Source organism: Stenella coeruleoalba, assembly GCF_951394435.1.
Source record: "Stenella coeruleoalba genome assembly, chromosome: 11".
Lineage (NCBI taxonomy): Eukaryota > Metazoa > Chordata > Mammalia > Artiodactyla > Delphinidae > Stenella > Stenella coeruleoalba.
In genome coordinates this window covers 4012584-4035189 of record NC_137157.1, presented here as the reverse complement: position 1 = coordinate 4035189, position 22606 = coordinate 4012584, and the positions used below count along the sequence as shown (strand labels likewise).

The 22606-nt window shown below is 64.7% G+C and overlaps 1 protein-coding gene across 2 annotated transcripts in view; it reads right to left on the bottom strand.

Moving 5' to 3' along the window:
- The window catches only part of WNT7B (Wnt family member 7B), a gene marked incomplete at both ends in the record, with an annotated part of 50115 nt that extends 30064 nt beyond the window's left edge, over positions 1-20051 (bottom strand). Inside the window, one exon of one of the 2 annotated variants that reach the window (XM_079938206.1) lies at positions 19981-20051. In XM_079938206.1, the coding sequence (XP_079794332.1) occupies positions 19981-20051 (71 nt within the window). Of the gene's footprint in view, positions 1-15434; positions 15518-19980 lie in introns of those variants that run through there. The other variant, XM_079938207.1, reaches the window with a different exon arrangement.
- Positions 20052-22606: the final 2555 nt, after the last annotated feature.

The window sequence follows — 22606 nt, the reverse complement described above, 5'->3', positions numbered from 1 at the left end:
TGAGCCACAACTACTGAGCCTGCGCGTCTGGAGCCTGTGCTCCGCAACAGGAGAGGCCGCGATAGTGAGAGGCCCCGTGCACCGCGATGAAGAGTGGCCCCCGCTTGCCACAACTAGAGAAAGCCCTCGCACAGAAACGAAGACCCAACACAGCAAAAATAAATTAATTAATTAATAAACTCCTACCCCCAACATCTTCTTAAAAAAAAAAAGAAGCTCTAGGCCAAGCAGGACTCAGAAGTCACCCTGAGGTGGGAGGCACTGATGGGGAGGGGCCAGGGGGGAGCCTGCTCTGCTGGGGGCCCGAATGTTCTCTATCTCAAGCTGGGCAGGGGTTACACAGGTGCCCATGTAGGTGAAAAGGCATCAAAATGCCCATTAGAGATTTCTGCACTTTATGTAAGTTATACCTCGACAAAAAAGTAAACTGTTGCAATACAGAAGTTTACAGGGCTGGCAGAACAAGGCAAGAATACAAACTCCAAGTTTTCTGACAAAAATTAAAATAAAGAAAGCACAATTAAGAAATAAAATGTGTGGGGCTTCCCCAGTGGCGCAGTGGTTGAGAGTCCGCCTGCCGATGCAGGGGACACGGGTTCGTGCCCCGGGCCGGGAAGATCCCACATGCCGCGGAGCGGCTGGGCCCGTGAGCCATGGCCGCCGAGCCTGCGCGTCCGGAGCCTGTGCTCCGCAACGGGAGAGGCCACAACAGTGAGAGGCCCGCGAACCGCAAAAAAAAGAAAAAAAAAGAAAGAAAATGTGAACATTAAAAATCATTCCTGGATGCTTCGTGTGCCCGGCCTTGAGGGGTGCTGACCCGTCCTGCGGCACATGCTCCTGGGGGCTGCTGTGGGCTGGCCCCGCCCCCTGCAGGCAGAGCTGGGTTAGGCCAGAGCACAGCCCGAACCCAGGCTCAGAGGCCCGGGGATCCAAGGCCATCCCCAGCCTGGCTCTGCTGAGGGCTGCCCCCTGCCTGCCTGCCGCCCTCTGCCTCTGCCTGGACTCCGTCCAGATGCTGCCAGCCTGTCCCCACTGGGCCCTGATCCTCTGGGAACCCTGAATAGAGAGGCAGGCTGACTCAGCAGCTCCCGGGGCAATAAGAAGCGTGGGCGCGGGAGACCCTGAGGACCGTGACATTGGAGGGAGCCCTTCATCAGTGGGACCGCACCAGGCAGGGCCCTTCTGCTCTCAGCCTGCCCCCGGGCAGCACTCGGGGCCAGGGGGCAGAGCTGTCCACCTGCTAGCTGTCCTCTGCCCCGAGGAGCTGGGTCCACCAGTGGGGCCAGACCCTGACAGGCAGCCTCTTCCCAGTGCCACCCAGCTAAGGCCCCTGTCTAGGCCAAGCACCAGTCCTGCCATGGCCCAGCCTTAGGGCTCTTCCTTGGGAAACAAGAGCGGGGACCCTGAGGACCCAAGAGGGGTCAAGTGGGGGAGCCCGTGTCTCACCAATGCTCAGGATTAGAGCCACCCTGCCCCTCCCTGTCTCTGTGTAGGACACCCCTGCTTCGTTCAGGAGCTAACACCCTCCAAACCTGCCCCAGCAGCTAGGAGTCTACCCTAAACCCCTCATGCTGTTGGGCTCAAGGTGGCGTGAGCACCTACTGTGTGCTGGACTCTGGGCTCAGGGGTCCCCTCAGTAGCAGGACGGGGGGCAAATGTTGTGAAAATAATTATAATTATTATTGTTATTCCTCAGAATAAGGACTGAAAGGCCCAGAAGGTCCAGCCACCTGCCGAGTAGCTCATGGAGGGAGGAGGGAGGGAGGGAGGGAGGGAGGAAGGAGGGAGGGAGGAAGGAGGGAGGGAGGAAGGAGGGAGGGAGGAAGGAGGGAGGGAGGGAGGAAGGAGGGAGGGAGGAAGGAGGGAGGGAGGGAGGGAGGAAGCCGGGACCAGGACCCATACATCCTGGCCCCAGACCGGTCAGTGTCTCATCACCCTGTCCCTGACCCTCAAAGACAGTTGGAGAGGTCACCTGTCCACCTGGAGAACCATCCTCCCCCATCGGTCCCTGGGGGCACGAGGCTACACTGGGAGGAACCTCCCAGGAGGGCTGCTGAAGGAGGCCCCCAAACCTGAGCCAGGCCCTCCCCACGCAGGCCGCGTGCTGCTCCAGGGTGGTGGCCCATCTCATTCCCCACTATGCAGTCTGCCTGGCCTGCGCCAGGCCCAGCTGAGCCTCAGTGGTCACCGTGGAGCTGCCGAATGAGTGGCGGACGGACGCATCAGCCAGTGGGACTCGTGAGGGCAGCTCGCGCTCAGCTGCTGGGGCCTCCCAGGACAATGACCCCGCGCGCGTGGACAGCAGGACACTGCAGCTGGCACGCTCTCAGCGGGGCGGGGGACCCAGGCGCACCCCGTTTTCTCTTCGACTGTTACAGGTCGATAAAGAGCAGATTTTATTCCCACTTTACATATTGTTGAGAAACAATATGTTTCTCCGGATGAGGGCCGAGCACGTGGATCCCGGGATGTGGGCAGGGCGCCGGGATTATGGGAGTGAAGCCACCCGAGTGCCCTCGACAGGGCACGGATCCCCTGGCATCGGCCTGTCCTCCTACTTAGAGAGCCAGCCCGGGTCCACGTGACAGAACAGTCTCTCAGGCCCAGAGGAAGCCTCGCGCCATCTGATCTGTCCTCAGGGCCTTAAAACTATGGCCACGGATGCGGCCGCAGGAGCCAGGCACCTCCACCTCAGCGTCTCGTTTCTCCTACAAATTCCCGAACAAGGACCCCACAGACCACAGCCCGGGATAGAGATACCCCCGCAGAGGGCAAACGGCCTCCCGCGGCATGGACCCCCAGCTCCCTCTCACTGGACAGAACACCAGCTCTAGTGCAGCCCACCCACCCCCAGGGCTCTGGGCTGGAGCAGCCCCTGCCCCTGAAAACCGCATAATCCTGGGCTTGTCCCCGAGGCCTGGACTGGGGCAGCACTCCATGGGGGAGACTAGGGTCTAAGTACCTTCCGGAACCCAGACCTCATGACTCAGCCCACCGGGCCTCAACACCCCAGCCCCCTCCCAGAGCCCCGGGAGCCAGGAGGGGGTCGCTGGGGGACATCCTGCTTTCCTCCTGGGGAGGAGGCTTGTACCACCTTTGGGAAGGCGAGCAGTGATGAGAGAGGGCTTCCGCCGGCAGCCCAGGACTCCCTCTGCCCTCCGGGGCGGCCCACCCCAGCTCCAGTCTGCCCCTCCGCCCTGCCCCCGTACCAGCAGGACATGGCTTCAGGGCCTGAGCCAGGCCTCCCGGCCCGGCCCTGGGCTGCTCCTCATTGGCCCTGGGTGCTGTCAGTCTTGAGGCTGGCCCCGGGCACACCCCTACCACTCACTCTTACCCTCCAACACTTGGCTTTCCGCCTCTGCACCTTCACCCTCCAGTTCCTCTTCCCAGACCTGCTGATCTCACCCCGGCAGAGACCCTCCTCCGAGAGGCCTTCCCACCCACCAGACCCCCAGGGAGCCAGGACTCTGTGCTTGACTCCCTCAGGCTTCTCCTGATGCCATTTGGGGCAGGGTCTGTCCACCACCACCAGCTGGGGGATCCCCAACATTGCCCAGCACCCAGCCGGGCTCTGAGCTGCCCTTGGACGTAAGCACCTCCACCCCCATGGAGGTGGGGACAGGCGGGCCGAGATGGCCAGATCCCCAGCCTGCCTGCAGGCCCCCATCCCTGGCCCGGCCCTGGCCGCCCAGCTGCCCAGGGCTCCTCCAGCCCACGCTCCTGGCCGGGCGCTTTGTAATTCTTCCTCCTCAGGCATCCTCCGGCAAAATATTTGAAGAATGTTCTAATTATCTGCGATCAGCCAGGGAGGCGAGCTGGGGTCCACTTGTCCAGGAAGTAACTCCGCAAATACCTGGGAGGGCGGCACCTGGCCCCCACGCCCACCCAAGGCTGCGTCCCTGCCAGCCTCTCCCTCAGGTGGGCAGAAGTTGGCCCAGGACATTACAGCCACAGATGGCCTGGAAGAGGCTCTCCACCGGCTCTGGAGCCCAGCAGGGCCCCGTGGGCAGAGTGGGGGGCAGGGGTGCACGCTGGTCTCAGTGCTCCTGTTTGTCAAATGGGACAAGAATGTCTTCCAAGTCTGGGGTCACACTGCAGACCCCCTGGGCCACCATCACAGTCCCAGAGCCGGCACCGCAGGGTCCCCACAGCCTTCCCCTGTCAGATAGGTCAGGATAGAACGGAACAGGAGGCTGGGAGCTGATGCAGCCAGTGCAAGGGCCCAGTGGCACGCAGGCCACCTGCCCCTGCTCTGATCTGCCTTGAATCTGCACATCTCCTTCCCCAGCCGGGGTTCTAGGCCAGCTTGGGGGAAGCATGGGGCTTGGGGACATCCCCAGACCTCAGGAAGGCCACTCCAAGGCTGTTCTGAGACTGTTTTCTCATCTGAAAATCGGACACAATCAATCCTCTGTTGGCAAATGGCTTCTCCCTCTACTGGGTCAGGAAGTACCTGAACCCCCTGGGACGTGGCCGGAGGCGGTGCAGGGAGTGGAGCCTGTGCAGAGGGCAGGCCTGATCGCAGCCTGCCTGACCCTCTGACCTGTCGCCTAACCTGCCCAGTCACAGAGCCTGCACTTACGGGGGCGACACAACACCACCCTTGTGAAAAAAAAAAATCCAACGAAACAAAAAGACCACCCTTCCTGAGCAGTGTCCCCCACCCTGTCCTACCGCATCCCCATGGGGTCTCTTCAGGGTGGGCCTTGCCAGCCCCCTTTACAGATGAGGAAACTAAGCCTTCAAGAGGACACCCAGCAGGGAGCCCCGTGGTGCTGGGCAGGGAGGAGGGTGTCCCAAGCAGCCTGGAGAGAGGCCTGGAGGCAGGAAGGGGCCCAGCTGGCCCCCCCGCCCGCCCTGGCCTCAGTTTCCCATCTGCAGAGTGAGGGGCTGAAGCGACAATCTAGGTACCTGCAGCTGTATCCTAAAGAAGGTTCTCTGGGTTGGGGTCCTGTGTTCGAATGCCGCTCAGCCACTGACTCTCACTGGCCTCTGGGAGCCTCAGTTTACCCATCAGTCCAGCTCGTGGGCAGGGCCTCCTGCGGGCTGGCTCCCTGCACCCGAGTCTGGCCCTGCAATCTTTCCAGGCCACTGCTCCGCTCAGCTCGCTGCCCGCAGCGTTCCCGGGGAAGAGAGCAAAGCGTCCGCCTGCTCCCTCGTGCCCCCGGCGGGCGGCTGCCAGCCCGCCCTCCCCACATAGCTGGCATTCCTGGCCTGGCATCCTGGGACCCCACCCTGGTGAGAAACCAGGCAGTCTGAGGGAAAGCAGGTGGCAGGCAGGGGGTCTTGGGCAGGGCTGCGGCCACCACCATCCACCCCCACATCTGCCGAATCTGTGAAGTCGGAACCTCACCTAGTCATTGTGACCCTACAACTTCAGGACGTTGACCTCTGACCTCAGGAACTTCCAGACCTCTGCTGGGCATTTAGGCCCATCACGACACTCCTGAATTCCGACCACACTGGACCAGCAATTCCCCCTCCAGGGCCACCCTGACCCCCTCCAGCAGCCAGGCAAAATTCAAGGCCCAGCTTGGTACCCCCTCCTCCAAGAAGCCCACCCAGCTCTCTCCTCTGTTCTCCCTTCCTCCTGCCCAGCATGGTCACATCTAGCCAGGCTCCTGAGGAGGTCTTTAGGGGCTATTCAGCAATACCCACCTGGCCAGGCCACGGCCACACTTCCTGCATCCTCTGCTGTGCCCTAGACCTTCCCTAGGCCTTACCCCTGACCTTTTGCCTCGCTCCATGTACAGGAGGGGATACTAACACCCAGAGGCGCCAGAGCACCTGAGGTCCCACAGTGAACTGAGGCCCGAGCAGGGATGAGACCCCTGGCCTGGGCCTCGGCCTCGGCCCCGATGCCCCAGATCTGTCGGATGTGGGGGCGCCTGCGGGCCCGGATGACCAGGATGCCAGTCTGAAACCTCAGGACAGACGGATGGACGGACAGGCGGGCGGAACAGGTGGGAGGAGGCTGGCAGGCCCCACTGGCCCGTGGCTAGGCTGGGAGTCTCAGTGCCTAGCGGCTTGGCCAGCACTCTGGCCTTCCCGACCACCGCGGACCTGGTATGAGCAGCGGGTCTGGGGGCCAAGGCCCTGTGGACAGTGGGAAGCGAGCCATCCCCTCTGTGCAGACTGCAGGGCTGAGTCCCTGCCCTGGCACTGAGCCTCAGGCAGGCATCCTGGAGGGTCCCTCTCCCAGGAACAGATGAGGGTGGGACCCTGCCTGGGCCACTCAGCACCTCAGAGCGGAGTGTGAGTGTGAGTGAGCCCAGCCCCCTCCAGGCTCTCCCCCATTCCACAGCCCTGCCCTCTGCTCTCACCGAAGCTGGGGCCCTCTCTGGGTCAGAAGCCCCTGCACAGTGCCCTCACCACCCACCTCTCTCTTCAAGCAGCCCACTGCTCTGGGCTGCTCCCTCCAAGAATTCCTGGGCCCCCGGGGCCTGCCCAGCCAAGTGCCTCAGCTTGGGTGCCTTTTGGGATGGGTGCCCACCCTCTCCAGGAGGAGCCTCCTCCTCACGCCCCCCCCCCCCCACCCCCTTCAGCCTGGCTGTGATGACCTGAACGATCGGTGAGCGCTTCCTGGGGCTAGAACACCTCCCCGAGCTCAGGGGGCCCCAGGGCTTGACCCAGGTGGCCCAGGGTCCTGAGCACCACCCTTGCCTTCCACTGCCAGCCCCCGGTTAAAGGAGAAGGGCAGTACCTTGTCCCCAGCCACCTGGCAGGTATTTGGTATCAGAGCCCAGAACAGGACCGGGCTCTGCAGCCGTTCTTCCCGCCTCCGGCTCTGCCCCAGGCCCTGTCTGTCTCTTCAGCGTCCACCCGCCCACGGCCCTGCCAGCCTCCTGCCTCCCCTGCTTCCTCCCCTTTTCCCCCCTCCCCCAACCCCCACAGGAGTCCCAACCGCAGAAGGAAGGTCAGGAGTGGGCTCTGGGTTACGCTCAGACTTGACTGCAAACCCTTGCTCTCCGCCCCTCTCTGGGACAGGATGGGAGACAAGCATGTGGCCCAGGGGGTCAGCCAGAGGCTCCCCTCCGACGCCCACTCCTCAGGCAGAAGCTAGACATCGAGGACTTCCCTAGGCCATGGAGTCATCAGCGCTCGGACCCTGCCTCACTCCTGGAGCTGCACAAAAGGAAATAAAGAAGGGCCCGGGAGGGGGGGGTGCAGGGGGAAGGTTCCACTCCTTACACAGCTCCAGGAGCTGCGGCCTGGAGTGAAGCCCTGCCTGACCACACAGCCCCGATGTGGCATTTCCAGGCCAGTGTCTCCGGGGTCCCCCGCGCCCTGGGTGCTCCGAGCTACTGGGGACAGGGTGAGTGACCAGAGCCCAAGGCTGCTGATTCCCTGTCCGGTGCGCCTGGGCTCCTGCCCCGTCACCCCGTGCACACTCCTTGAGCACCCCGACGGCCCGGCGCCTGGCATCCCAGCCTATCTCATGGACCTGAGGCTCAGGAGGGCCGCCCTGGGAGCCTGGGCATGCTGGACACCATGCTCCACCGCCAGGGCAGTGCCACCATGAGGGGTGACGCCGCCAGGGCACTGCCAGGGGCTTGGCCCATTGGGGCCACCAGGCCGGCACTTTAGCCTGCTGCAGGGCCCAACCCAGGCAGCCGGGGCACAGGACACAGGACAGGCCCGGGAAGATGGGGACAGCAAGGTGATGGTTCCGGCTGCTGCCGGAGGGGGCATGTCAGCTGCACCTGGAAATTCCCAGCACTCGCAGCCACTCACCCGGGCAAGGTGGGAGTCTGGGGATCCTGGCAGTCATCCTGGCACCCAGACCACCCCGTGTCCACCTGCGCCAACACACCTGGGACCTGGAGGCCTCTGCCGCCACCGGGCAGTGGGCCCTGACCAGGTCAGCGGGCCTCGCTGAGCCCCAGACACACAGCAGCCATCTGACCATCCAACGTGTGTTTACTGGGAACCAACTGAGAGCCGAGCGCTGTGCTGGGCGCTGGGGGAGGGGGCAGCGGTCAATCCCACAACCGCAGGCCTGGCCTCTCCGAGCCTGGGTGCTGACAGGGCTCCCCTCCCACACTCGGCCTCCCATCAGCCCTGCAGATCCCGCCGGGGAAATCCGCCCCCTCCCCTCAGCACCCCTGCGTCTGAGGCCGGCGGGACCAGCCTCCTCCCCTCTCCCCTGTCGTCCACCCTGAGCCCGGGGGCTTTCCTTAGCTCTGGATGAAGCTGCCCGTCCCAGCCCTGCAGCTCCCCAGGCCTGGGGCAGCTGCCCTGCCAACACTCCGACCTCACCTCCCACTGCGCACCCCACTCGAACCAGCCGCCACCCACTCCCCGTCCCCCCAGCCCCAACCCCAACATCCCCGTCATCCCGCTGCCGCCAGCAACGCCACCCTCCTTCTCTCCGGCACATCCTTTAGGACCCAGTTCAGAGGTCACCTTCTGTGAGAGGTTTTCCCTGGTCTACCCTCACTGCACACGGACTACTGTTCCTGCTGCGGGTACCACAGGGCTTTGCATAATCGTGGGGAAGGAAGGGGGCTTCCCAACTCCACCTGCACACATGGCCAGTCACGTTCCCCTGGCACAGGGGCTGCAGGGGGTGCGGCTGGTGTGGAGAGCAAGCTGGGGCTGCTGGGGAGGATGGGCGGGAGGTCAGCAGGGGAGAGCAGGGCCCCTGAGCACCGAGGCCTATCACCTGGAAGGAGAAACTGAGGTCCAGAAAAGGGGAGGGTTGCCCACAAGGTTTCCTCAAGTCTATGGCACAAGGCACCATACACATGCTGCCCCGGCAGAGGTCGCCAGCTGGCCAGCTGGGCCACCTCCTCTCTGCTCAAGCCGGTCTCAGAGGAAGAAGGTCAGGGCCCATGGCAGAGAGGGACCCAGGGCAGGAATCAGGGCTCCTCGGCTCCCCCGCACCTACCAGGAAAGCTGTCCCTCTGGCCCCAAATCCAAATGTGGAAGCAGCCCTGAGCCTGAGAGTCGGAGCCTCATGACTCCTGGTCGACGGACAGTTCTAACCAGCTGGGTTAGCTGGTTTCTCCACCCATGTGAGGTTACAGGCAGCGAACTAGAAGCAGTGGAGTTTGCTCAAGGCAGGAAACCTGCATCAGCAGAACGCCATGAGAGGCAGCCCAGGCCTAAGGGTCAGGCAGATCCAGGTTCGAGTCTGGGCTCAGCCCTGTTGCGCGTGACCTAGAGGGTTATTCGGTGCTCTGACCTTCACGCTCCTCCCAAGTGGGAGGCCCTTGCTTAGCTCCCCTTTTCTGGCAGCCTGGGAGGGAGCAGATTCAAAGCAGACCCCAGACGTCTGCACACATCCACTCCACGAGAGAAAGCCTTTCCAGGGGGGCCTGGTCCTGCAGAAGTGGAATGCAAGGCCCTGTGTCCCCAGTCGGGGGCCCAGGGGGCAGGTAGTATGTTCTGGAGGAATTCCTATTCGAAAGGGTTTTGCAGTTTGGGACAGTGAAGGCCTAAGTCTCAGCTCCGGACCCCTCGACACCCTGGCCCTTGGCACCCTGGCAGCACTGCCACGTGCTACGGGGAGGGTGAACCCCGCCATCACCAACCCTTCCAAAGGCTCCTGCCAGGGGCCTGCTCCTTCATAGCTCCAGCTGGACATGGCAGCAGGGCTTTCTAGCACAAGGAATACCTCTGGCCTGGGAGGCACGTGGAGAAAGGTCGGGAGCAGGGATGGCCATGGGGGGTGGTTCCAGAAAGGGATGGAGGCCCACAGGTGTCACTGGGGTGGGACTGCCAGGGGCTGCTGACTTGGGCTCTTCCAGACCACAGCTGATGCCAGGGAGCTGCTTGCTGGGCAGGGTGGGGTACCCCCTCGGTCCCGCTCCAGGCAGCCGGCAGACTTTAGGGTCTGCGGCAACAGTGTCTACCTGGGGGCTGCAGAATTTTAGTGTCTTCTACTCACAGCCGCAGATGGAGCCCTTCTGGCATCCCCAGTGCCTCAGAGGCCACCTGCTCCGGCCCGAAACTGGGAGAGGCATCAGTGGGCAGGGGTCCAAGCCCTGCTCTGTGTTCCGCTGCTGAGGCTGTAGGATGACCGGCCCAGGGCCTCAGCATCTCCACCCACGGAGCAGGCCATCCACACCACATGGCTGCCTTACACAGGGGACCAGGAGTTCTGGCTTCCTTCCAGGCAAGGCCTTTCCCCATCATCCCGAGCCCTCACTCCTGCATCTGCTTGTATGCCTCCAGGGCTGGAGAGCTCACTGCCTCCCTGCCAATAGGGGGGCTGGCCCAGAGGATGAGGATGCCCTGGGTGGGAAGCAGGACCGGGAGGGGGCCTGGGCAGGCGGAGCAGCTCTGTGATGGAGACCGGGAAGATGGAGAAAGGGAAGAGGAGCGCACCTGTGCCCACCCCCACCCCACCGGCTGGCCCGAGGGGAGGCCCCTGCCCTGAGCCAGGGAAGGAGGACAAATGGTGGTTTTGTCCTTGGCCAGCCGGCGGCCCGCACCACACAATGACCCTTTCATCAGGCTGAGGGAGCCCTGGGCCGGGGTTTCATCTGACAAGGGAGGGCGCCGGCCTCCTGTCCCCTTGCTGGGGGAGTTGGGGCGGGGGGGAGGTGAGCTGTGTCTGAGCTGGACCCAGGACCATGCAACATGGAGGCCTCAGGAAGCCAGCTGAAGCCCCTGCATCTGCCCCAGGAGGAGCGAGGCCCCAGGAGGTTAGGGGGCTGGCCACAGGCCACATGGAGGGGCCTGTTCTGGGTACCCCAAGTCCTGAGCTGACAGAGGGTCTGCATCCCCTCACCCAAGGCCTCCACCCCACCTCACCCCCTCGTCTGCCACCGCCCGCAGGGTCCTTCCAGGGCAGTCGGACCATGGCATTGGTCCAGGTCCCCAGCCCAGTTCCGGGCTCCCCGCAGGCTGAGCAGCCCTGGCCCCCTGCTCCCCAAGGCTGGCATGAGGCTCGGGGGGACACAAGTGTGTGGGGAGGGCAGAGGCAAGGAGTGCAACTTGCCAGACCTGTGTCCGTGGTGTCCCCAGAGAAGCCCAATGAAACAGTGTGCAGTCAGGGCATCAAAACTCAAAAATCACCCCCCTTCGTGGTGACCTCCCCTCTCCAGGGCACCTCCAACAGCTGTCTGTACCACCCCGGAGGCCCCAGAGATCCCGGGACTCCTCTCGCTATTGGACCAGAGCCGGGAGGGCTGTTACCCAGAGGTGACCTCAGGAAAGGGCCTCTCTCCTGGACCCTGACATTCTTGTCTGCCCACCTCAATAAGATGCCGAGAGGCTCCCTGGAGAGGAACCCTGGGTGGATGTGTTTGCCAGTGAGTATCGTTCCTTCCTCTAAGAGTCTCTGTTGTGCTTCTGTTTAGTCTGGGCAACTCCTATCCATCCTTCAAAACCTTGTCTAAGTGTCACCTCCTCCGGGAAGCCCTCTGAGATCCCCTAGAGAGTTCATCACTCTCTACTGAACAAGCACAGACACAGGGTCTCCCTCTGTCATGGGTGGCCAGCCTCCCTGCTCCTAATAGCTGAGAACGACCCCATCTTCTGAGCACTTACTGTATACCAGGCAACCAGCAGAGCTCATCTCAGCATTTGCCTGTTGAAGTCTCACACCCCCTCTAGGTTACTGTTCCCGTGGCCCCCACTGTACGGAGGACACAGCTGAGGTTACGGGATGTACCCAGGCAGTAAGAGGAGGAACGGTGATGTGAACCTGGTGTCTGCGTCACCATCAGGCCCCTTGGCTTCACAAGGACCAAAGGGAAACGTGGTTAGAAAATGGGCCCTTCTCCTGCGGGCCGCAATACATAGCTGCAGGACCTAACGCAGCCCTGGGAGGAAGCATGGGGGGACCCACCTTCCCCTCCTGACCCTCCCGCCCCACACACAGAAAGTTGAAGGAGTCATGTCCCAGATGCACCACCTCCCCCTTTAACTAGTGGCTGTCGAGACTCACTCACACGTCAACGATGTCTCGAGGTTCTCTGTGATCAGAGCAGTTCTATTCGTATATCTTGAGCTGGGGGTCCCTTGGGGGTTGAGATTTTGTCAGGTTCCCCAGCTCGGCTCACCCGTGTGCACACCCCTCCACAGAGCCACACGTGCTTTTGAATCCCAGTGGCGTATGGGCCTGACCTGAGCCTGTGCTGGAAGGATCTTCATTTCCAAGTGACCGACGGCAAGCATACTGAGGCCCAGAGAGGCCCGTGGACCTGCTCGAGGCCACACAGCAGAGTTCCTCCCGTACCGGGACACGCACAGTCTCCTAGGCTAGGAGCTGCTCCTCCCCAGGGCAACCTGTCCCCGCCTGAGCCGGTGGCCCCATTCTGCCCCCACGTAGGCTGCGATACCATGGGAGTGGGCCTGATTCAGCAGCCCCCTTCCAGGGTCACGTCCACAGGGCTTCTGGAACTGCGGTTGGCACCACCAGTAAAGCCACAGCGGCAGAGCCGGGAAGAGGCCCCGCCTTGGCAGGGCAGTGGTGAGCGCCCTCACCCCCACGGCCAGGTGGTCGGTGAGTAACTGCCCCGTCACCATGACTCACTCTGGTCCCCAGAGCGGCGGTCACCATGAGAAACTCGTACCGGAAGACCTGGGGGGATCACTGCAGCCAGCCCCACGTCTGGGAGAGGGAGGCCGAAACCAGAAGGGACCTGCCCAGGACAGTAGGTCAGCCTGGTCCTGGCACGAGGCCTGAGCCTGGCCCCCAGACCCACCGAGCCGGCACCGCAGGCCCTCCCCTCGGCCTGCAGCCCCCCACCTGCCCTCCCTCAGGCCCTTGCTGATCCTCACTGGCCCTGAGAGCGCCGGCTCTGACAACAGTGGAGAGCCGCGCTGGCCGGAGCTGCCTCGGATGGCCAACCAGGCCAAGCTCAGAGTCCGGCAGGGGCTCGGGGCTCTTCCAGGCCAGCACACCCGTCCGACCAGATCAGTGGCAGCGGCCCAGGCATGCATCTGGGATTCGCTGTGCACGGACCACAGCCCGGGATGCGGAGCCGGGAGAGCAGCCCAGATGAAAGGGGCAGGATCAATTGTCCGCCAGTGTTTGTGATCCCAGCAATGGATGCCTTCTGGAAAGTTCTCTGGGGCAGAAAGAAGCCTCTGCCCAGGGCCCCCTCCTGCCCCTGGCATCCTCAGATCCCCAGGGCCAAGCTCTGGGAGCATTCTGAGAAGGCTGCTGAGACGGGCTTTACCACTGACCCCCAACTGTGACTGAAGCACTTTGCACGGCTGCCTCACCTGCATTCAGGCCTCAGCTCATAGGCGGCCCACAGGGTCTTCTCTCCACACTCACATTCATTTGCATCACTGAGGACCTGCTTCCACCCATGGCATCCTACACACCTAACCCTAACCCTAGTCAGCCCTATGCCCACCAACAGTGGGGGGAAGCCCAGCGATGCCGGAGCCTCCCTTGCTCCCTCTCGGGAACGCTGGCGTTAGTTTCTGCTCAGGAAAGGCTGGCCTCAGCACTTTCTTCCCGCTGGGGCTGAAGGTCAGGCTGGACTGACTCTGCGGCAGGGGTTGCTGATGGCGGGGCAGGGGGCAGAGTCTGCCGTCCTGCCCTCCCCCCCACACACACCCACTCCAGACCCCAGCACCGGTCCAGGAACGTTCGGGGAAGCTGTTGCCTTAGGAGAATTTCTGCCAACAAAGCTGGCAGTGCACACTCGAGGAGTGAGCCTCTGTGGGCACAGATGGTAGTCACGGCAGGCCTGGATTTGGGGTGCCAACCCCCAAAGGAAAACTTAGGGTCTGTAGAGGTGTACTGGCCATCACCTGCCCCAGAGCCCCTCAGCTGCTGCCCCGGCATCCCACTCTCACCAGCTCCTGAGCCCCGAGCCCACCTCCTCGTCCCAGATTCTTACTGCAAACCACCCGGGGAGGACTCCTGGTTTCCCACCCCTGGACACCTCCTCGTTAACGCCAGACCCCAGCCAGCTGGCTCCGAAAGTGATTTCTTAAGCAGAGTAGCTACCGATTCCCTAGCAAGGCTTAAGATCGACATGCTGGGGATTCTGGGGAGGGGGAGACTTCTGGTCCACCTCCGACCTCTGAGAACCAGAGGCTGGAGATTTCAAGACCTGCTGAGTCGATCCAGATCCCAGGAGGAACGTCACAGCAGGACTTTCTGGCCTGGTACTTCGCTAGCCTGAGTCCCCAGTGATCAGGCGTTCCCCACCCGGCTCGGAGCCCTGCCCTGGGCGGCCTGCCCCCCCCCCCACCCCGCCAATCCAGGCGATGCCTCCGCAGCCGGGGCTGCCCGCCGGGCCTGGAGCGCTCTCTGCGCCCGGACCTTGTAATTATGTCCCACAGCCCGGGAAACCGCGGGCCCTGCAGCATCTGGCTGCGGTTGCGAACTTTTGTTTCAAGATGCGCGACTATTTATAGAAGGAAAACTGGTAGGATAGTAATTTCCTAGGAGCTGGAGGAGAAATTGGCTGCGTCTCTATTAAAAGGGGGCGGGGGCGCGGCGATTTATTAGGACTGCGGCCGCGCGGGGGGAGGGGGTGGCGCGGGGAGCGGGAAGGCAGCGGCTGCCCCCTCTGGCCGCGTTAGGCGACCCCGGACGTGGCCCGCGTGTAAAGGAAGGGGAGGGGGAGGGGAGGAGAGAAGAGGGGGAGAACTGGCTCTGAGGTTTAATCAGTAGCATCCAGCTTAAATTCCCCCAAACGGCGGTTCCATAAATCAAACGTCTTTTTAAATCGGAGGCCAGAGCATATGCGTCCCATTAGGAATCCGGCGAAGCCACCGCTGCGCCGACGCGCCCCTCGGCTCCCTGGGCCCGGACGGGCCCTGCCGGGAGCTTCCCGGAGCCCGGCGGGCGCTGCCCGGCCCGACGCACCCGCGCCCCACGCTCCTCGCACTGCCTTGGCCGGCCGCACGCGCTCACTGCGCGCCCCCCTCGCCCCGGACGAGGAGTCGGCCGCGGCGAGGGTCGGCCCGCTCGGCGCGGCGAGAAGCCGCGCGAAACCACGGCAACCTCAGAGGACAGCTTGGGTGCTGTCTGGTGGGACGCGGCGTGCACGTGTGTGCCAGTGTGTACGCGGGGGAGCGGATGTGTGCGTTCGGCTCTCTCGAGTGTGGCACGGCCGTGCGGCCGCGTGTATTTATATAGGGAGGGGGTTCCCGTTGGTCCAGGATTCGGCTGGGAGGCGCAGGGTATCTCCGCGCTACCCGCGCGCCCTCCGGCCCTCGCGCTCCGTGCGCGCAGCCAGGTCTACCGGCGCCGTCAGGCCTCCAACGGGCCACCCTTTCCCTGACCTCAAGGCCAGAGCTTCTCACTGCCTCAGCCGCCCCCCAACTGCTCAACTTCGGCGGCCTGGGCCGGCTGGAAGACCCACAGTACCCCCGCTCCCGCGCGCGCCGGGCACCCGGCGCCCCGCCCAGGGACCTCACTGCCGCGTTCCCTCCTCGCCCAGTTCCAGTGCTGGAGCCCAGGGAGGGGGGCCCCTCACCCGCCCACCCCGCGTGTGACCCGCGGCACTCACAGGTAGCTGCCGCTGGACAGGATGAGAAAGATCTGCGGGCAATAGACGGAGAGGAGCGCGCTGCGCGGCGACAGCAGGAGCATGATGGGCCGGCGCTCCTGGCGGGGCTGCGCAGGCCCCGCGGGCAGAGCGCGTGGGCCAGCTGAGGCCGGGGTCTCCGCGGCCCTCCCAAGGTAGGGCGGCGGAACGCGGCGCTAGGGACCCGAGCGCGCGGGCCCCGGCGCAGTGGTCGCCCGTGCCCCGCCTCCAGGGCCGCGCATCTCGCTGGGGCTGGGGCTGCGGCGGGCGCTGGGGCTGGAGTGCCGGGAGGCGAGCGGGCAGTGGGCAGCGAGTGCGCCTCGGCCGCCGTCTGGCCCTCCGTCCGTCGATCGGTCGGAACCAGCTCTGTCGCTCGCTCTGGCTCACGTCTTCAAGTCTCCTGAGGCGCGCGGCTGCCATTGGACGGGCCACCCCTACATCCGCCTCCTCCGCGGGCGGGTTTTTTAAAGGGGAGGCTGACCGAAGCGTGCGGCGGGAGCCGCCTCCAGGGCTTGCCCAAACCGCCTTGGCTCGGACAATCCCCCCAACCACCAACTTCAACCAGCCACACCGCTCTGGCCCCCTCTGCAGGGTGCACCTGGGGGGAGGCACCGCGGGAGAACCACGCGGGGGCGTGCGCTCCTCCTGGGTGTTGTGCTCCGCAATGTGTGCTCCTGTGTGCGTGCACGTGCCTGCATGTGTCTGCGCGTGACTGCGGGAGCGTGGGCGCGTCTGTGAGCCCGCAGGTGTGTGCGCCCAAATGCACTGTGTTCGCTGCGCCTCTGCCTGCGTGCGCCCCTGGGTTTGGTGACACTGCCTGTGGGTCGCATGCACTCACTGCCGTGGCCAACCAGGCCCAGCGTGGTAGGGCTCAGCAGTGCACCCGCGCGCCGGCGTCTCTGCAGGGTCCTGCCTCTGAGTCTCTCTGGACAGGCTGCGCACTTGTTGGAGACCCCCCGACAAGTGCATAGAGGCCCCCAACTCTGGCTTCCCCCACCTCACTTCCTCTACTCTCCTCTGAGGGGTTGGCTGGGATAGGTGTGGGGCGGAGCACACCCACAAGAACACACTTCTCTGAACAATCCTCCTTCCAGTGATCTTTTTAAAGCCCAAAGCACAAGGCTTTGAGTCCCACCTCCTATTGTCCGCCAAGCCAGGCTACATATGAATGTCTCTCTAGATGCAGTGTAGATCCCTTAAGCAGGAGTGAAGGCACAAAGAGGGAAGGTGACAAGACAGGAGAGGTCTGTGCAATATGGCCAGGGGCCCCCGAGGGAGTGGACTTCCTGGCTCCTAAACCTGGCATGGAGACTGGTCCCCAGCATCCAGGAGGAGGGGGGGTCGCCTCCCCTACCTTCACCCCTCTGGGCCCTTCTGCCTCTCCTGAACCCCAAGAGCAGGAGGCGGTCATGGAGCAAGGCTCATCCTGAGGCTTCATGACCCCAGCTCCAGTGCGCAGAGGGTACCCAGACTCCAGATGGTTCCTCGCGGCCCCGGCTCGGCCTCCTGCAGGGCTACAGCTTGGAGGCTGCTCAGTTCCAAAGTGAGGAACTGTGCCTCCTCAAAGCCATGCGCTTTGAAACCGCCCCAATCCAAGGTGCATCTGCTCTTGAAGCCCCGATCCGCAAGAAGGTTTCAAGGGCTGAGTTCTCCGTTCCTGCCGGCCCAGGGGCTCCCCCAGAGGCGGCACATCTGCACTGGCACCCGGGCTGAGGGGCATGTGTGTATGCGAGCTGCACGTGTAGACGTGGGGGTGAGGGAAGCTGCTCCTGGACATTCATAATCATGGGGGTACGGGCGGGGGGAGGGGCTGTGATCACGGAAGAGTCCCGCAGTTCATACAATCTCAAGATATTTCCTTGGAACTTTTATGATCCTAAAATCCCATGTCCTGGGATTCGTCAGGGCCCTGGAATACACTATCTGGAGGAGTCCCCAGGTGCCTGCGGCGGCTGTGATATCATCACCAATAAGAAAAGGTCGACTTTACTGGGACGCCCCCAGATCAAAGGCCCTCAGGATTAACCTTCCCAGCAGCCAGTGAAGAAGGTGCTACCGCTACCCCATGTTTCAGACGAGGGAAGGTGGGCTGGGAAGTTGAAGAGCTCGCCCAAAGCCACCCAGTGAGGAGCGAGGGGGAGGTTGGATCCCCAAGCCTTGTCCTTAGGCACTGGGCTTCCAAGTCATTTAACCCTTAGGTCACATCTGGCCCAGCTGCCCCTTCTCCCCACCTTGTGTAGCCAAGATGGCTTGCAAAGGAAGCAGGCCCCTTCACTCCAGTACAGGCACCACCAATGTGGCGGTGACAGGGGCTGAGTCCCCTGAGTCCCCTCCCCTCCCCTCCCCTCCCCTTCCCTCTCTTTGGCAGGTCCCAGGCTGACTCTCTGGCTTTCCTGGATGGAATTCCACAGGGGTGTTTGGAAGCCACATCTTCTCTCCCCCCGGGACTGGGAGAATATATGTTTTAGGGGGCACGCCGGGGGAGGAGTCCCCCCTCCAGGGCTCCTTGGTGGGGCAGAGGACAGAAAGGCTCAGCGAGCTCTGGTTCGCTGTCTCACGCGCTCCCAGAGAGGCTGGCACAGGTGCCTGGGCACACGGGCTGGGTCTCACTCACTGGGTTCTCTCTACTCTGACACTGGCCATCATCCTGTTGAGAACGGCCAGAGCTGCGGTCCCATTTACAGAGCGGAACGAGGAGGTTCAGGAAGGATAGGCGAGGGGGAACCTGCCCGAGCTGACTTCCACCTCGAGCCCTGGCCCCAGTCCTGGGAGCCCAGGCCGGGCACCGCCTTCAGCTCCTTCCACAGTCCCGGGCTGGGGAGGTGGGGGTGGATCCATGGAGTTCTTCCTGCAGCCGGGGGAAGGGGTGCTTGCAGAGGACTCCTGTTGAGGAGCTGGTGTTAGGCAGGGCAGTCAGAGGCGGACGTCCCAGCTCCGCCGCTTACCCTCGTGCACAGTGACTGGGCCTCCCTTGTTGCATCGCTTCCTAGTCCTCAAAACGGGAAGAGTAAATGCACTCACCTCCACAGCTGCCAGAAGGCGGCAAGGCCTCAGTGCTGAGAACCAGGCAGCACAAGGCAAGCCTCATTAGGGGGTGCCTATTACATTAGGGGGCACAGGGGGAGTAACTGCAGGGGCTCCTGGAGGGTCCAGAAAACAGTGCCTCCCTCCCCACCCCCACCCCCCAGCAGACTCAACACACTGCACCCTTACCTCCCATAAACACACACCCAGGGACACAGCCTACAACAGACCCACAATAAACAGTGCCACCAGCAGCCGCAGACACGCCCGCCCAGGCCTGCAGAGCTGAGGCTAGGACGGGGAGCTTCCAGCCCTGCCTGTGTGGCCCCTGGCCTCAGTCCCTGCCGGCCCTGGGCCTCAGTTTCTCCATCTGTAAAATGGCGGAGGAGGCGCTGGATGGAGAGGCAACGGATGAAATTACTCTCAGGTCTGCTTCTACCTCTTTGCCAGGGAGGCCGCGGCTCGGCCGGCGGCACCGGCGCCGGTCCTCCCTCGGGGCTGTTCACCGGCTTTGCCCGCGGCCGGGACCGGGCCTGCCTTCCCCCCCCCCCCGCCCCCGCCGCCCACCCTTGGCGGCGCACAGTAGGCGCGCAGAGCGCGTCGGGGCGCGGAGCCGTGGGCCCCCCGGGCTTGGCGGACCGCGCCCCCCCTCTTCACGGTCACAGTGCCCGCCCACCCTCGCTTCGAGCGAGGCCGAGACAGATTCTGTCTAAAGGAGATCGCAGCTCAACAGGTAAGGACTCGGCTGGGTTCAGGAATGTGGAAATACGACTCGGGGCAGCTACTGCCTCAAGCAGCGAGCGCGGCCCGCCGGGAGCCCGCCCGCCCGCCGGGCCGCGCGAGGGGGAGCGCGGCGAGAGGGGGCCCGGCCGAGGGCCCCGGGCGGGCGGGGGCGCGGGGCCCGGGCCGAGCCCGAAGCGGCCGGGCCGCCCGCACGGCCCCTCCCGAGCCAGCCGGACGAGTTGTCAAGGTAATTTCAACACGTCCGGGTGATGGATAGAGACGAAGGGCCGTGGCGGGTGCCCAGGCCGGCGCGCCCGCTGCCGGGGTGCGCGCCCCCCGCCCACCCGGGGCCCTCGGCCGCCCGAAGACCCCCGCCCCCCGCCCCGGCGCGCCCTCCAGGCGGCGAGCGCTCGTCCCGGGCTCGGCGCCCAGCGCAGCCCGGGGGAGGGAAGGCGCGTCCCACCCCCGGGGCCTGGAGCCCAAACAGGTGAAAGTACGCGCCGGGCACGCTCGCCGCTACCAGCAAGCCTGGCCGCCCGCGCGTCCTCCTCTCCCTCCTCCAACCCTAGGCTGGGCGCCCCTCGGGCATACCCGCAGCTCAAAGGGCTCGGCTGCGTCTCTGCAGGGCCGGGGTGAGCGTCCAACGCGCAGGCCAGCCCCGGATCCCCGAGAGCTGCCCGTGCCCCCTTCCGGTCCCCACGTCCCCTGGGGGACACCCTGGAAGCGGCTCCTCTTGGCTGCTCCGATCCCGGGCACCGGCCCCGACCACGGGGCTACTCACCCGAGCTTCACGTAGAGAACGCCAAAGCAGAGAAACACGTAGAAAATCCACTTGCGAAAGTTTCTGTGCATGATCCAGGGAGGGGGGCTGCGCCATAGACAGCGGCGGGCGGAGGGGACGCGCGGGCCGGGCGAGGAACGGGCAGGAGTTGGGGGCTTCGGTGGACAGCTCTCAGCCGGCGCTGCGGCTCCGGCGGCCGGCGACGCGCGGGCACTCGGAGCGCGCTGCCACCATGGTGAGCCCGGGCCGCCGCCGCCGCGTGCGCCTGGGGGAGTGACCTGGGCCGGGGGCCGCAACTTCGGAGCCGGACTGTGTGACCGCGGGGCCCCACGAGGGCCGGCGGGGCCGAGGCCCGAGCGCGGCGGGCGGGCGCTGCCTCCACTGGGCGCAGGCGCCTGGGGCCGTGCGCGCCTCGCCGAGGGCTGCGGCGGCCAATGTGTCCGCACTTGTCGGCCTCCGCAGGTGACTCGCGGCCCCGGCGAGCGAGCTGCGAGCGTGCGAGCGCGCCCCAGGTAGGAGGATCCGCCTCCCGCCCGCCCTCCTCGCTCGCCGCGCGCTCTCTCGCCCTCGCTCGCGGGCTCTCCCCTCCCTTTTCTCCTCCCTCCCCCGTGACACACAAACGCATCTATTCCCCCGGAACCCCCTCCCCAGGCCGGCTCTCTTCCGATCGCCCGGCCGGGACTGGGAGGGAGGAAAGGGGTTGGGTGCGCGGGGAGGGGGGCCGCGCGGGGGAGGGTGCGGCACCGAAGGGACACCTGCGGAGGGGCCGGTCGCTCCTCTGCGCCCGCCAGGGTGGGGGGCCGGGGGGAACGGCCGATTCAAGCTGTGGTAGCCACTCGGCTTCCAGTTTCTAGTGGGGGAGGGAGAGACCACCCACCCGCCCCCGTCGCCGTTCTGGGCACGCTTACCCTACCCCCAGCAATTATCCACACGGGGTCCACCAGGGCCACACCCTTAGCCCAGGCACCTCTGCCAAGGCCGCAGGGCTCGATCAGACCCTCCTCCAGCGCCCAGGGTCCCCCGACACCTGTCACTACCGCTGCCAGTGACGCTTACTCAAAGCAGGGACAGGGAAGGGACAGACAGATGCAGGGCGGTGGCTCGGACGACCTCCTACAGAAGCTGTTTGGCTCAGCACCGTGATGGCGAGGGATAGGAGGAGGTTACGGGGGCTTCCCTGGCTGTGTGGCAGGCTCCCACCCCAAGGACTCCCTGACGGCTCTCCCCACCGCCCCCGGTCCCCTCAGTCTGCACCACCCCCTCTGCAGTGCCAGGCTCAGTATTCACGTTCGGTGCCCAGAGCGTGAGGTCAGAACCGCCGCGGTGCCTCGCATACGGGAGTGGTCTGACTTGGCTCGGTCCTGGGCAGTGGGCACCCGGGCGGGCAGACCCTGCTGCTGGCCAAAGCCCTGTCTGTTCCGAGAGGGCAGGACGGTGACTCTCTGCCTAAGCGCTGTCCTGGCCAGGCTCCTGTCCCGCTCCGAGTGTCTACGGACCTGGACGCCTCTTGGGCGAGTGGATGGAACTGGGAAGCACTTAGTCCCTGAGGACCAGCCGAGACCCGAGACTTGCTGGGGAAAGAGTGCCAGAGGTGGGGGAGGGGTGTTGCTTCCAGCCACCCTTGGTCCCACCTAGCCAAGCCCCAGCGGGGGCTTTACCTCAGAGTCTGCCTCCCTCCCGCGCCCCACCGTCCCTCTCGACCCCCTGCTCCGGATCCCCTCTTAATTCCTTCCAATTCCCCCGAACCTTTGCCACGACCCGGACGCGGGCCATTCCTCGGCCCCTGGATCCGAGGTGTGGCGGGGGCAGCTGTGCAGAGCGGGGCAGATAGGGAGCGTTCACAGATGAAAGGCACGTTGGAGATAAGCACAGGCAGGGAAATGGAGGCACAGAAAGGAGTGAGACGACAAGAGCAGCCTCACCCCCAAGTGTTCCCTGCGTCCCAGCGCCCCAGATGTCACCCCATTTCATGGAACGGGAAGCTGAGCCCGGGAAACGGGAGGCTGCTGGCCGGAGCCGGGCGGGCTGGGGAGCACGAGCCGATGCTGCCACCCGGCGGCGACGTGGAGGACGCGCGGACGCGAGGCTGCGGGCCCGCCAAGACCCGGGCGGGAGGGGGGTGTCTCGGGCCGCTGGGGCCACGCCGGGTCCCGGGACTGCGAGGCGGACGGGGTGCCCCACCTGGCACAGGTTCCGGGGGCCACTTCCCCCCCACCCAGCGCCACCAGCCTCAGTCTCCGCCTCCGATAATGGGGCGAATCCTCGGGAGCTGAGGAGTGTGGCGGGACTTAAGTAATGACCCCGCAGCGGCTGCTTCCTCCCGTCCCGGGGCCTCGGCGACCGCCCCAGACCTCATGCCTCGCGGACCACCACCCCCAACCCGCTCCCGGGTTCGAGGTCGGGCAGGCTCCCGAACCAGCCGGCCCGGCGTAGTGGGTCCAGGAGAGGAGAGGGTTACGGCTAGGGTGTGGGACGCATAGGTTAGTCCACTCACTCAGCGTGCTGCTCCGTGCCTCAGTTTCCCCCGGAGAACTGCATGTAGAGCCGCACCTCTCCGGACACTGGGAACAGCGTCGTGCTGCCCCCTGCCGGCCGCGGGAGAAATGTCGGCGGAGCAGGTACGGGG